This window comes from Cololabis saira, chromosome 13 (genome assembly GCF_033807715.1).
Source record: "Cololabis saira isolate AMF1-May2022 chromosome 13, fColSai1.1, whole genome shotgun sequence".
NCBI classification, from domain to species: domain Eukaryota; kingdom Metazoa; phylum Chordata; class Actinopteri; order Beloniformes; family Belonidae; genus Cololabis; species Cololabis saira.
The window spans coordinates 4,525,796-4,538,860 of NC_084599.1; the positions used below are offsets into that span (position 1 = coordinate 4,525,796).

Here is a 13,065-nt window from a genome sequence, read left to right on the forward strand (position 1 = left end):
TTCAACTTTTTTCTCGACATTGTACTTCAACATTAATCTTGACATTTCGACTTTTTTCTCAAAATGCAAAATGAAAAAAAAAAATGTTCCCCCAGTTCTAACTAATATAGAAACAGCATGTGTTGACTTCATTCTAAGGCTTATACAAGACTTTTCATTTTTTGAGGCTCCAGACATATTTGTTTTTTGTGTTTTTGGTCCAATATGGCTCTAAAACATTTTGAGTTGCCGACCCCTGGGTTAGCCCAACCAGTTTTCCATGTGGCGTTAGAGTTGTAAATGAAGCATGTTCCAACGACTGCAGCTGAGGCCAGAAAGTGCTGAGCTGGTCTCCTGCAGGACAGCTGACTCCACAGGAACTCTTGCTTTGGGGTTGCATGGATGTTGGAGTTGAAGGAGCCTCATTGGACCAGACTATCTGGTATTTTCAAAGTGTTAAACGATTGTTTCTTTCTTACAGAACAAATGGCGTGTACAAACTTCTAACCCTACCCCTAACCCTCCGATCCTGGTTCCCACAGCTATTGACCTTTCATTATAAAGTACATCATTAAAAACTTGGCTTTATCCACCAGTTAAAGCGACACTATGTAACTTTTCCACCTTAATCTAATATTTCATCATCATCATTGTGATGGAACATCAACTTCCAACAGGTTTAATGAACCTCTGTCATGGTCTGAGGGGTCTGTATCTCCTTCACTGGCACTATGTAACTTTGAGGAGCATGGTAGGAACCCTGCCACACTACTGGTAAAGCACTACCGCTTTTGCCCAAAGGAGCCGCCAAACTCAACAAAAGCTGAAAGTTACATTGTGCTGCTTTAAGGGTACTTTTAAATGCGGCTTGTGCAAACATTGTGCCAATATCAAAGAATGTAAACAATTCAGTGACTTTAAGACTAACAAGGTTTATGACATCAAGTCATTCATTCATTAATACCATGTTTGTTGTCTACAGATTGTCTTGTACCTGTGGTTGTTTTTATATCGGCCGCACTAAGCGTCATTTGAAAGACAGAGTTTCTGAGCATAAGTTATTATTAGAGCTTTTTTAGCTATTAGAAAAGCACATTTTGATTACCCAATGGCTAAGCACTTTTTTGAAGCACATGACAGCAACCCAGGTTCACTTATGGTTGAAGGCCTAGAAAGTATTCAAAAAAAACATTAGAGGTGGTGACAGACTCAGATTACTTCTGCAGAGAGAAACCTTTTATATTTTCCAAATAAAAGCCACTATCTATCCAGGTTTAAATGAACACATTGATTTCAGTCCTTTTTTGTAACTTTTTTCATTACAGATAGTGTTCTTTCTTCTCCTATTTCCAGTACTTTCCAGTCCAATTACTGGAGCCATTTATTGGTCATTATCTGTTATTTCTCTTGTTTCCATTTGTCCTCCCACCTACCCAGGTGATTTCAATCATCACATTTAAGGAGAATCAGTGTGTTGAGTGTTCCACCCTGAGGAAGCTGAGGCCCAAACGCGTGGGCTGTAACCCACTTTTTTAAATCTTCTACATGAAATAGCCATTTCAAATAAAGGCTTTTTATATTTAAAGAAGAGTGCCTTGGATTTTTCTTGTTTTTTGATAAAGTATATCATGTTTTATTTTTTTCCATGACAACCACATATTGGTTTGCTTGGTGCCGTGTGGAGAAGTGCATTACTGACAGCAGCAGAGCAGCGTACAGTAGGTGTGCGTGCCGCTGTGGAGCGGAGCTTTTGGGCACGTTTGTTCAGCGGAGCAGCTCCGGCCGGAGCTGACCCAGAATGACGGGGGGGAAGGCAGCCGTCCTGCCGGCCTGCCGGCCTGCAGGCCCCCCGGGTCAGACTGGTGCTCCCTCTGCTTCCCATCAGGAACCCGACAGACGACGCTCCGCTCAGGCTGATTTTCTGCTGCTCTGATTCCGCCTTCTGTCCGTGCGCATTAGTGACGCAGCGCTGAAGAGCCAGGCCGTCGGAGGGAAACTTTGGCTCTCTGTGTTCTCTGAGCCGGGTGGTTTTGTCCAGGGGGTGGGCTGAAAGGCCAGGCTGATGTCGGCCGCTCAGATGTCAGCCTCTCTGCCAAACGCCGCTCCAGTAAATCCCTCCATCGCTCTGCTCCGCGGCAGCGGGATAAACATTCAGGCAATTCGTGCAAACTTTCCTGTGATGTCAGTTCAGGGGTGAAAGTAGGATAAAGTTCTTGTAGGAACTAATATGTGTATGTATTCCCAGTACTGGAGTTGAGGGGGATGAGGGGGGATGAGGGGGGGTGAGGGGGGATGGCACCCCCCCTGAAATAAAAACAGTCCAAATCATCCCCCCTGAAATAAAAACGGTCCAAATCATCCCCCCTGTAAAACTGCCATCCCTCCTTTCCATCCCTTATGTCATTTCATCAATGAATGTGGTTTTACTGCTATTTCAACATTTAGAGTCATCACCAGAAAAATAACTTATTTGACAATTTTCACCTGTTTCAAGTAAATTTTCACTTGAAATAAGTAGAAAAATCTGCCAGTGGAACAAGATTTATCTTCTTATTACAAGCAAAAAAATCTTGTTCTACTGGCAGATTTTTCTACTTATTTCAAGTGAAAATCTACTTGAAACAGGTGAAAATTGTTGTTTTTTCCAGTGATGAGTCTTGTTTTAAGTGTAATGAGATTTTTTACTAAAATGAGACATTTTAACTAGAAATAAGACAAATATTCTTGTTAAGATTGTGAGTTTTTGCAGTGATCCATTTTACTTATCCTGTGAAGGACAGAGTCATATTGATAAGTTCAGAAAAGTGTTTTTTATTGTTGTGTTTTGATGTATTTGATGTAAGCCCAGTGGATATTTAAAGCTTACAGAAGGCTGCATGTAACTGCTGCTATGTCATTCCTGCAGTATTTCTGCAGGTGTTTTGGTCACTGCTATTATTTGTAATATATTATATTATTTGTAATCAGCACAAATTATCTGTCCCCATATGATCAAATCCACCATCCCCCCTGATTTATTTTTACAACTTGAGTAGTGTGTATTCCTATAATAGAGCCTAAATGAAAACCCTAGTATGTCCTGCACGCTGGCGCCGACAAGCATTTGTATATAAAACAAATAAAAGTGGTAATAAAACACGGCCGCTGATGATAAAAGAAGAGTCAGTAAAGCGTGAGTGACCTTGACGCGTGGCGGCCGCTCAGTGGAAGAGGCTAACGGCCACATAAAAGACCACCGTCAACGTTACGAGGCTCTGCTGCTAAAGTGTGAGGCTGGATACAATCAAAAGTAGCTCAGCACCCTCCACCTACCAGATATGTGATAAGGTCAGATTTAATCAAGTACTGATGGTGTCCATGCCCTGCCAGACCTGGAGACAAATGTCGCTTTTCCACTAGTACCTACTCAGCTCGACTCTCCTCAGTTTGGTTCTTTTCCACTAGGGTTCTAACGTGCAGAGTAGATACTTTTCTGTAACTATTCTGCCGAGGTTCTAAGCTGCTGAGTCGGCTGTATCTGACATCATCACACTACAGACCACTGATTGGTCGGGGGGTTGGAGTCAGACGTCTGAGTCAGGAGGAGGAAATCAGAGAAAGAGACTCTGACGGATTCTTGTTCATTTTATTCAACCAGCAACGGCAGCAAAAGTCTGTTTCATGATCCAACTCTGAGGGTCAGATGTTCATAAACCTGGTGCTGAGGAGAGAATTAAAAAGATCTAGACGGAGATAAGGAACGACCAGATCTACCAGGAGCTCTGTCTCTTCATATCTGCTCACGACTCCAGCTGACTTTTCAGCAGCGCAGAGACAAACTAAATAAAATTAAAAAGCGTTGCTGCTTGAAGCTTCTCTCACTCTCATTTTTTAACTTGATATCCAACACAAGCCACAGATCCAGCAGCACATCTATCATCTCCTCCAGGTTCTACATCTTTAGTGTTGTTGTCTTCTTCCTTTAGATACACAATCAAATACGTCACAGCAGCTTCTCCAACCTCCTACTTCTGATCCAGGAGCTGATTGTTATGGAAAAGAAACCAGGCCGAGCTGAGATGAGTAAAGTAGGTTCTAGTGGAAAAGCGCCAATAGTGAAGCGGGTCACAATCTGCTGGACGAAGCATCAGGCCCTCCAGGCCCTCCAGGCCCGGGGCCCGGGTCCTGGCCACTAGCGGTACATACAGTTAATACTGAGGTGACGCTTATTTGCTTTGTTGGCCTGAATCATGTTTTATATATTCTTAAATGTAATTTATACCAAAATGTAAGTTTACAGAGAAAAAGTTAACCGATTATGATACATGAAGCAACGCTAAAAGTTATCACTTTGGCATCCTTAATTTCTATCAGATCAATAACCTCCAAATTGCTCAATTTGTATATGGTTCTTTAAAGGTATTGTGACATGAAAAACAAATTTTTCTTGATTTTTTGTGTTTTGTTGGGTGTCTTGACATCAATTACACCCAAAAAACAACTAACTTTTAACATTCAGTGTATTGTGTGCTTTCTGGGATTTTCCGCATAACTATGCAAAAACGGCGCATGTGGTTTGGTGGCGGATCGTTACGTATAGACCCGCTAAATCACCGCCCCCTCCACCCAGCTCCCTGTCTCCTCTCCTCTCCAGCGCACCATAAAGGCTGATTTATGGTTCCGCGTTACACCGACGCAGAGGCTACGGCGTAGGGTTACGCGGCGACGCGCACCGTACGCTGAACCCTACGGCGTAGGCTCTGCGTCGATTTAACGTGGACCAAAAATCAGGCTTAACACGGAGCTGTTTAGAGCCTCTTTTGTTCTGATCACTGGAGGAAAACTGCTAAGAAGACCCGCGGCCACTGACTGGATTTAAGATAAGAGAACACTGCTGCTTGCATGCCTTTATTTTTATGATTGTTTGCTGTGGTTCGCCCTGCTGCTTTTCCGTGCATGCTTCGCCTGTCGCTCCCGGCTTAACTCTCCGACGCCGCTGTGAGCGTATGGCTGGGTTGGAGGAGGTTGGGAGGAGGAGCGGGGCAATGATTGACAGGAAAGGGGGAAAAGGACGCGTTTTTCACGGGGCAAAAAAACACTGTCATAAAAAGCCAGGAATGGAGTACTAGAGTGAAGTTTTTCTTGTTACACTCTTTTAGACACATTTGAGGGATGTTGGCCAAGACTTTTAATAGTGTTAAAAGCATGTTAAAAATGATGTCACAATACCTTTAAATAAAACTCAATCCAAACTCCACCACAATGAATTTCATAATTATTCAACCCGTAAAGCCTTGCAGCTTCGGCCCCCACAATCACCAACTATTACATCCCAGTTTCAGATCTCAAGATATGGAATTCACTTCCTCCCCACCTTGTCTAACTTTTTCAATTCAATTCAATTGTATTTGTATAGCTAATATGATGTAAACCTCTACTTACTCACATTTGTCTTCTTTCCTCATTTTCCCAAAATACAGTTTTTTCTATTTTTTTTGGGTATGTACTTTTCTCTTTTCTTTGTGTGTGCGTGCAAGTGTGCAGGAGTGTGTGTGTGTGTGTGTGTGTGTGTGTGTGTGTGTGTGTGTGTGTGTGTGTGTGTGTGTGTGTGTGTGTGTGTGGCGTGTGATTTGCATTTATGTCCATGATAATGTCCATTTTTATGCTCATATAAGGAAGTCCTCTTGTCAAGCCCCCAGAGGGTTTTTGGACCTCCTTGCATAAATGCTGTCTATTGTTTTTTTTTGGTAATTGTATTACTGACTTTTTAATATGTGCTAAATAAATAAAACAAACTTGCGTCTTGGCCGCTGGTGAAGAACAGGCAGCTGATTTTCCTGAGCTGGGTTTGGTTGTGTCTCTGCACCAGTGGACCCAGCACTGGATACCAGTCACTACACCAGGATATCAGGGACGGAAATGCAGATACCCAGGGAATTCAGACGTTCCCTAACTTTCTCCCAGTGAAGTATATGGCACCTAAACTTCTTACACCTGGAACTCCAGGACACCTGCAGCCTTCAGCCTTTCAGGGCCGATGTTCCCATGAAACTCATCAATACCGACAGGAGTGAAACACAAGAATGTTTAGAAAACAACTATGTACTAATAAAAGTACACAGTAGTAGAACTTTATGGGCGACCCTATTATTTTGCAGCCTTTGTTCTGTGTGTAAGACTACGGAAGAGTATTAGGGCCAGGCAGCAGAATAATAAAAATAATATTTTAGAGGAGGAAGTCGAAAAGTCGAGAAAAAAGTCGAAATGTTGAGAAAAAAGTAAAAATTTGGGGAATAAAGTTGAAATGTTGAGAAAAAAGTAAAAATTTTGGGAATAAAGTTGAAATGTTGAGAAAAAAGGCAAAAATTTTGACTTTATTCACGAAATTTCAACTTTATTCACGAAATTTCGACTTTATTCTTTAAATTGTATTTCAACATTAATCTCGACATTTCGACTTTTTTCTCCAAGTGCACAATAAAAAAAATCTTCCCATCTCAAATATCTTTTCTCCTGCAAGACCCTAATACTCTCCCGTAGTAAGACCCTGTTGACTATGTGACAGGATAAATCCTCTCAGATAAATAACCCTCACTAGCCGAGCTCCCTCTCCTGCAGCAGCAGCACCAGAGACCACGTGTCCCCGTGTTCCAGAGCGGTGGCTGCTCACCTGTTTGGAGCACTCGTGGATGGGGGAGTCAGAGAAGCAGTAGTGGTGGAACAGGCCCATCTTCTGGTTGAAGAGGCAGTGGGCCACGTGGGCCCGGGCGTTCTGCCACTGGACCAGACGCAGCAGCTCCCGGTTCAGAGAGGCCCCCAGATCCACGGACCAGTTGTAGCTGTACAGGGTCACCTGGAGACAGGATGGAAACACACCTCATGTCACGGCCAGATATCCAGACTGCTCCATACGTACATGCCTATGTGTATTATACCCAGTACTGGAGTTGAGGGGGGATGAGGGGGGATGGCATCCCCCCCTGAAATAAAAACGGTCCAAATCATCCCCCCTGAAATAAAAACGGTCCAAATCATCCCCCCTGAAATAAAAACAGTCAAAATCATCCCCCCTGAAATAAAAACGGTCAAAATCATCCCCCCTGAAATAAAAACAGTCAAAATCATCCCCCCTGAAATAAAAATGGTCAAAATCATCCCCCCCTGAAATAAAAACGGTCCAAATCATCCCCCCTGAAATAAAAACAGTCAAAATCATCCCCCCTGAAATAAAAACGGTCAAAATCATCCCCCCTGAAATAAAAACAGTCAAAATCATCCCCCCTGAAATAAAAACAGTCAAAATCATCCCCCCTGAAATAAAAACGGTCCAAATCATCCCCCCCTGAAATAAAAACGGTCCAAATCATCCCCTCCCTGAAATAAAAACGGTCCAAATCACCCCCCCCCCCCTGAAATAAAAACGGTCCAAATCATCCCTCCTGAAATAAAAACGGTCAGAATCATCCCCCCTGAAATAAAAACGGTCAAAATCATCCCCCCCTGAAATAAAAACAGTCAAAATCATCCCCCCTGAAATAAAAATGGTCAAAATCATCCCCCCCTGAAATAAAAACGGTCCAAATCATCCCCCCCCCTGAAATAAAAACGGTCCAAATCATCCCCTCCCTGAAATAAAAACGGTCCAAATCATCCCCCCCCCTGAAATAAAAACGGTCCAAATCATCCCCTCCCTGAAATAAAAACGGTCCAAATCATCCCCCCCTGAAATAAAAACGGTCCAAATCATCCCCTCCCTGAAATAAAAACGGTCCAAATCATCCCCCCCTGAAATAAAAACGGTCCAAATCATCCCCCCCTGAAATAAAAACGGTCCAAATCATCCCCCCTGAAATAAAAACGGTCCAAATCATCCCCCCTGAAATAAAAACGGTCCAAATCATCCCCCCCTGAAATAAAAACGGTCCAAATCATCCCCTCCCTGAAATAAAAACGGTCCAAATCATCCCCCCCTGAAATAAAAACGGTCCAAATCATCCCCCCTGAAATAAAAACGGTCCAAATCATCCCCCCCCTGAAATAAAAACGGTCCAAATCATCCCCCCCTGAAATAAAAACGGTCCAAATCATCCCCCCTGAAATAAAAACGGTCCAAATCATCCCCCCTGTAAAACTGCCATCCCTCCTTTCCATCCCTTATGTCATTTCATCAATGAATGTGGTTTTACTGCTATTTCAACATTTAGTCAACACTCAGTCTTTCTGACACAGTCTTTCTGACACTCAGTGGGTGTAAAGTGAAGTCTGTGAAGTCGCATCTGTGACGTCATGAACATTCCCTCTATAGGCAAATGACAGCTCTTATTAACATATATACAATTTAAAAAAAAGTGAAAGGTGTAGCAGTATGAGGTAGACATCAGAATCAGAATCAGAAAAAGCTTTATTGCCAGGTCAGACATAATCAGACGAGAGAACTTGACTCCGGTTTACACCGATGGCACCATTAATCACCATGGTGATTGAAAGATGCATTGTTAGAGCATATGATTGTGGTTATTGTTATTTCAGTGGGTGCTCAGTAGACTCTGGACTTATATCCACGACGGAGGCGTCTTTATGTCCCAAACCTTTTTGTTGAGGATGCTGATGAAGAGGAACCTCTGGCGAGGGGCCGGCCCCGGCCCGGCCGGGCTAGCACTGGCCCAATCAGCCTGCTCCAGAGCCTCGAAGCGCTGGAAGCCCTTGTGAGCTGGAATAAAGAGAAACTCAGTGAGCTGGCAAAGCAATACCAACTGAAGCCAGGAGACATCCCACTGTGGAATATCCTGCAACAAAGACTTTCCATTCTGCTTTAACCGCCCGTCTCTCTCTCGTAAAGTCCGAAAGGTCAAAATTAATTCAACTAGACTCTCAGAGAGAGGTTCTGGGATTACTGGGGTCTATAAAAGAAGAAAGATGTGGTACAGACGATCAAGAAGGGGAGAAAAATGGGTATTGCTAGTTGGAATTATTTGCACAATAACATGATTTAGTGTGAAAGCAGGCAGGAAATAGAAAATGGTGGCGTGGTCTGCGGCTTTCTCGGGTTTGAACTTCCTTCAAAGTACAACTTGCAGGTTGCTGAGCCTTGTAGCACCCTATAATGTAATAATTTCACCCTATAATGTAATAATTTCACCCTATAATGTAATAATTTCCTGAAAATGTAATAACGCCTAAAAATGTTATTACAATATCAGTCAGGATATTTTATTACATTATTGGTGAAGTTATTACATTATTCGGTTTTATTACATTTCGATTGAGTTAAGTTAGACCCTCCAGAAAAACGCGGGCAAAAATCCTTGATTCCGCGGACTAAAATCCTTGATTTTGCGGGCTAAAATCATTGATTATGCGATTAAATGTGCAGGTTTTTTATGTGCTTTTATGCGGTGAAATTGCGTAATATGCTGGAAGTTGCGGAATATGCGGAAAGTTGCAAAATATGCGAAATATGCAGGAAGTTGCGGATTCGGCGCTGAGCTCTTCCCTCTTAAATTCAGCGGGTCGTCTGATCTGAGGTCGAAGGAGAAAAAAAAAAAGGAGAGCGCGGGTGGAGAGGAGAGGAGAGGGGCGGTGGCAGCCCGGGGGGCGGCCGTCTCTCTCCCTCCAGCCCGCGGCTCGGTGCTCGGATGATTGCCGGGCGCACCGGCGCGACGAGGGGGACGAGACAGAGCTCCGTCACCCAACGCGTCCGCCGCCACTATCCCCCAAGTGGATGGGAGCTCCGCCTCCGCCGGCCCTCGCAGGCGCAGTGGTGCGCGGTCAGCGCGGATCCTGAGTCCCCCGGCAGCCGCGCCCACCGCGCAAGCAGGCTCTCTTTTTCCTCTCACCCCCGCGGGTGAGAGCTGCTGTTTGGGGGGTGGCGGTTTCTGCGAGGGGTGCGGAGGTCCCCGGGCGGGTCCCGCACGTCGCGACCGGGTGTCCCGACATGTCACTGACAACACTCCCCCCTTTTTCCAAACTTTATGCGAAAATGTCGGCGATGATGCGGTGAAATCAACCAACCCCCGCATAATTCGCATATTCAGCACGGACATATGCAATATTAACCCCAGTAAAAGTGATTTTTCTGCACCAGACATTGAAATCCACGGAAGGTCTGTAAATCCACGGACAGCCGTGAAATCCGCGAAAAATTCCGCGATCACGGAATCGCGGATTCCTGGAGGGTCTACTTAAGTGCAAATTTTATTACATTTTCAGGCGTTATTACATTTTCAGGAAATTATTACATTATAGGGTGCTACAAGCCTCGTCCAGCGGTGGTCTCTGCCGGGAACTAACGTGGGAGGTTTTTCCCGGTGGTGCGTTCGCTCTGCTGGGCTCTGCAACGCCCAGCGAGCTGCGCTACACCCGCTCCCTCGGCTACGTCTTTACTCTGTCCAGCCGTGTTCACAGCAGCTGGTTTGAGGAAGAGGGCGGAGACGTGGACTCCACCCACCCCCTGCCACATGCTAACCGCTTCACAGGTGCAGGAAGGGGGCGGGGTGCTACATCAGGAGGTGGAGATATTTCGGCTCATTAGACTTAGGCATTGCGTAAACAACGGACTCCTTGGGGTTGTAACCTGCAAGCTGTACTTTAAGGTGTTTGATGTAGAAAGTAAATCAGAATTTCACTTAACTGTTAGGTCTAAGTCTGTATTTATACAACTGTTTTGTCTTCTAGGTTTCTAACGGAGTTAATCCTTCAGCTTTTTAGGTTCAGCTGTAACGGGTGGAGGTTTAGCTGTAACGGGTGGAGGTTTAGCTGTAACGGGTGGAGGTTTAGCTGTAACGAGTGGAGGTTTAGCTGCATACGGGTGGAGGTTTAGCTGTAACGGGTGGAGGTTTAGCTGTAACGGGTGCAGGTTTAGCTGTAACAGGTGGAGGTTTAGCTGTAACAGGTGGAGGTTTAGCTGTAACGGGTGGAGGTTTAGCTGTAACGGGTGGAGGTTTAGCTGTAACGGGTGCAGGTTTAGCTGTAACGGGTGGAGGTTTAGCTGTAACGGGTGGAGGTTTAGTTGTAACGGGTGGAGGTTTAGCTGTAACGGGTGGAGGTTTAGCTGTAACGGGTGGAGGTTCAGCTGTAACGGGTGGAGGTTTAGCTGTAACGGGTGGAGGTTTAGCTGTAACAGGTGGAGGTTTAGCTGTAACGGGTGGAGGTTTAGCTGTAACGGGTGGAGGTTTAGCTGTAACAGGTGGAGGTTTAGCTGTAACGGGTGGAGGTTTAGCTGCATACGGGTGGAGGTTTAGCTGTAACGGGTGGAGGTTTAGCTGTAACGGGTGGAGGTTTAGCTGTAACGGGTGGAGGTTTAGCTGTAACGGGTGGAGGTTTAGCTGTAACGGGTGGAGGTTTAGCTGTAACGGGTGGAGGTTTAGCTGTAACGGGTGGAGGTTTAGCTGTAACGGGTGGAGGTTTAGCTGTAACGGGTGGAGGTTCAGCTGTAACGGGTGGAGGTTCAGCTGTATACACAACGAGATCTTCAAATCTTTACTTTTTGTGCCGGGCAGCTTTAGAAATATGTAAAAGGTCATTGTTTTATGCCTAAAATGATTCAATACAACATGAATTATTATTAGATCTTAAAACTCTTGTTCACTTGGTTTATAAAAAAAAAAAAGAGAAATAAATGTCTTGCAAACTTCCCATGAGCATCAAAGTTGTTGTTGAACTGAGACTTACGTGTGAACCTATTTAGCCCTGGCGAGCTTTCCTCCTCTGAACTGTCGTCTGCAGCAAACAGAGCACAGAGAGCAAGGCGTGGCGGTGAAACACAGAGACACACTCATGGAAGCAAACACAGGTCTGTTAGAGGCAGCGGTGACGGAGAAACACAGCAGCAGCAGCAACGATAGAGGCCAGCGGCTGGAGTTAGCAGCACGGGCGGAGAAGCCTGGCCCTGCAGAGGAGTCTCAGTGCTGCTCTGCACACTGAGGTCAGCTCTGACTGCACTACGCAGCTGACCCATCAGTCAGCCCCAACACCCAGAGGACTCGTCTCATGTCTGGCAGTTATACCTTTCTAGTTGCGCTTTTCCACCAGCACCTACTTGGCTCTACTCATCTAAACTCAGCCTGGTTTCTTTCCCATAACAATTCAGCACCTGGAGCAGAAGTAGGAGGTTGGAGAAGCTGCTGTGACGTATTTGATTGTGTATCTAAAGGAAGAAGACAACAACACTAAAGATGTAGAACCTGGAGGAGATGACAGATGTGCTGCTGGATCTGTGGCTTGTGTTCGATATCAATTTAAAAAATGAGAGAGAGAGAAGCTTCAAGCGGCTACGCTTTTTTTTTTTGTTAGTTTGTCTCGGTGCTGCTGAAAAGTCAGCTGGAGCCGTGAGCAGCTATGAAGAGACAGAGCTCCTGGTAGATCTGGCCATTCCTTATCTCCGTCTAGATCTTTTTAATTCTCTCCTCAGCACCAGGTTTATGAACATCTGACCCTCAGAGTTGGATCATGAAACAGACTTTTGCTGCCGTTGCTGGTTGAATAAAATGAACAAGAATCCGTCAGAGTCTCTTTCACTGATTTCCTCCTCCTGACTCAAGGCTGAATTACGGTTCTGCATTAAACCTACGCCGTAGGGTGCGCGGCTACGTGGGAGTCTCTCCGTAGCCTACGCCGTAGCCTGACCTGCACCTCCCAAAAAATGGAACTACGACCCAACGCAGATCGAGAGGGCTGTGATTGGTTTGCTTGGTGCTTGGTGCATTTCCAGTTCCGGTTCGTGAAGCAGTCGTGAACTTTCAGCGCTCTTTTCTTCGTGTGTGTGTGTGTGATTTTTTTTTCCAATTCAATCAATCAACTAGTGCTCTGGGGGGGTACTGCACCGCGGAGAAATGGAGAAGTCCAAAGGGTTCACTACGGCGTCACGGCAACGGAGTAGGCTCTGCGTTGGTTTAACGCAGAACCTTGAATCAGGCTTCAGACGTCTGACTCCAACCCCCCGACCAATCAGTGGCCTGTAGTGTGATGATGTCAGATACAGCTGACTCAGCAGCTTAGAACCTCGGCAGAATAGATACAGAAAAGTATCTACTCGGCACGTTAGACGTCTAGTGGGAAAGAACCAAACCGAGGAGAGTGGAGTCGGGCTGAGTAGGTGCTGGTGGAAAA

General features: G+C 45.2%; 1 protein-coding gene across 7 annotated transcripts in view; it reads right to left on the reverse strand.

The window, feature by feature from the left end:
• Nucleotides 1-13,065, reverse strand: part of szt2 (SZT2 subunit of KICSTOR complex) — a 146,417-nt gene that overhangs the window by 34,710 nt on the left and 98,642 nt on the right. For all 7 annotated transcript variants that reach the window (XM_061737403.1, XM_061737401.1, XM_061737402.1 and 4 more), the window contains 3 exons: nucleotides 11,629-11,676; nucleotides 8,547-8,668; nucleotides 6,629-6,811 (listed from right to left, as the gene is read on the reverse strand). In XM_061737403.1, coding sequence (XP_061593387.1) covers nucleotides 6,629-6,811; nucleotides 8,547-8,668; nucleotides 11,629-11,676 — 353 coding nt within the window. The remainder of the gene's footprint in view (nucleotides 1-6,628; nucleotides 6,812-8,546; nucleotides 8,669-11,628; nucleotides 11,677-13,065) is intronic.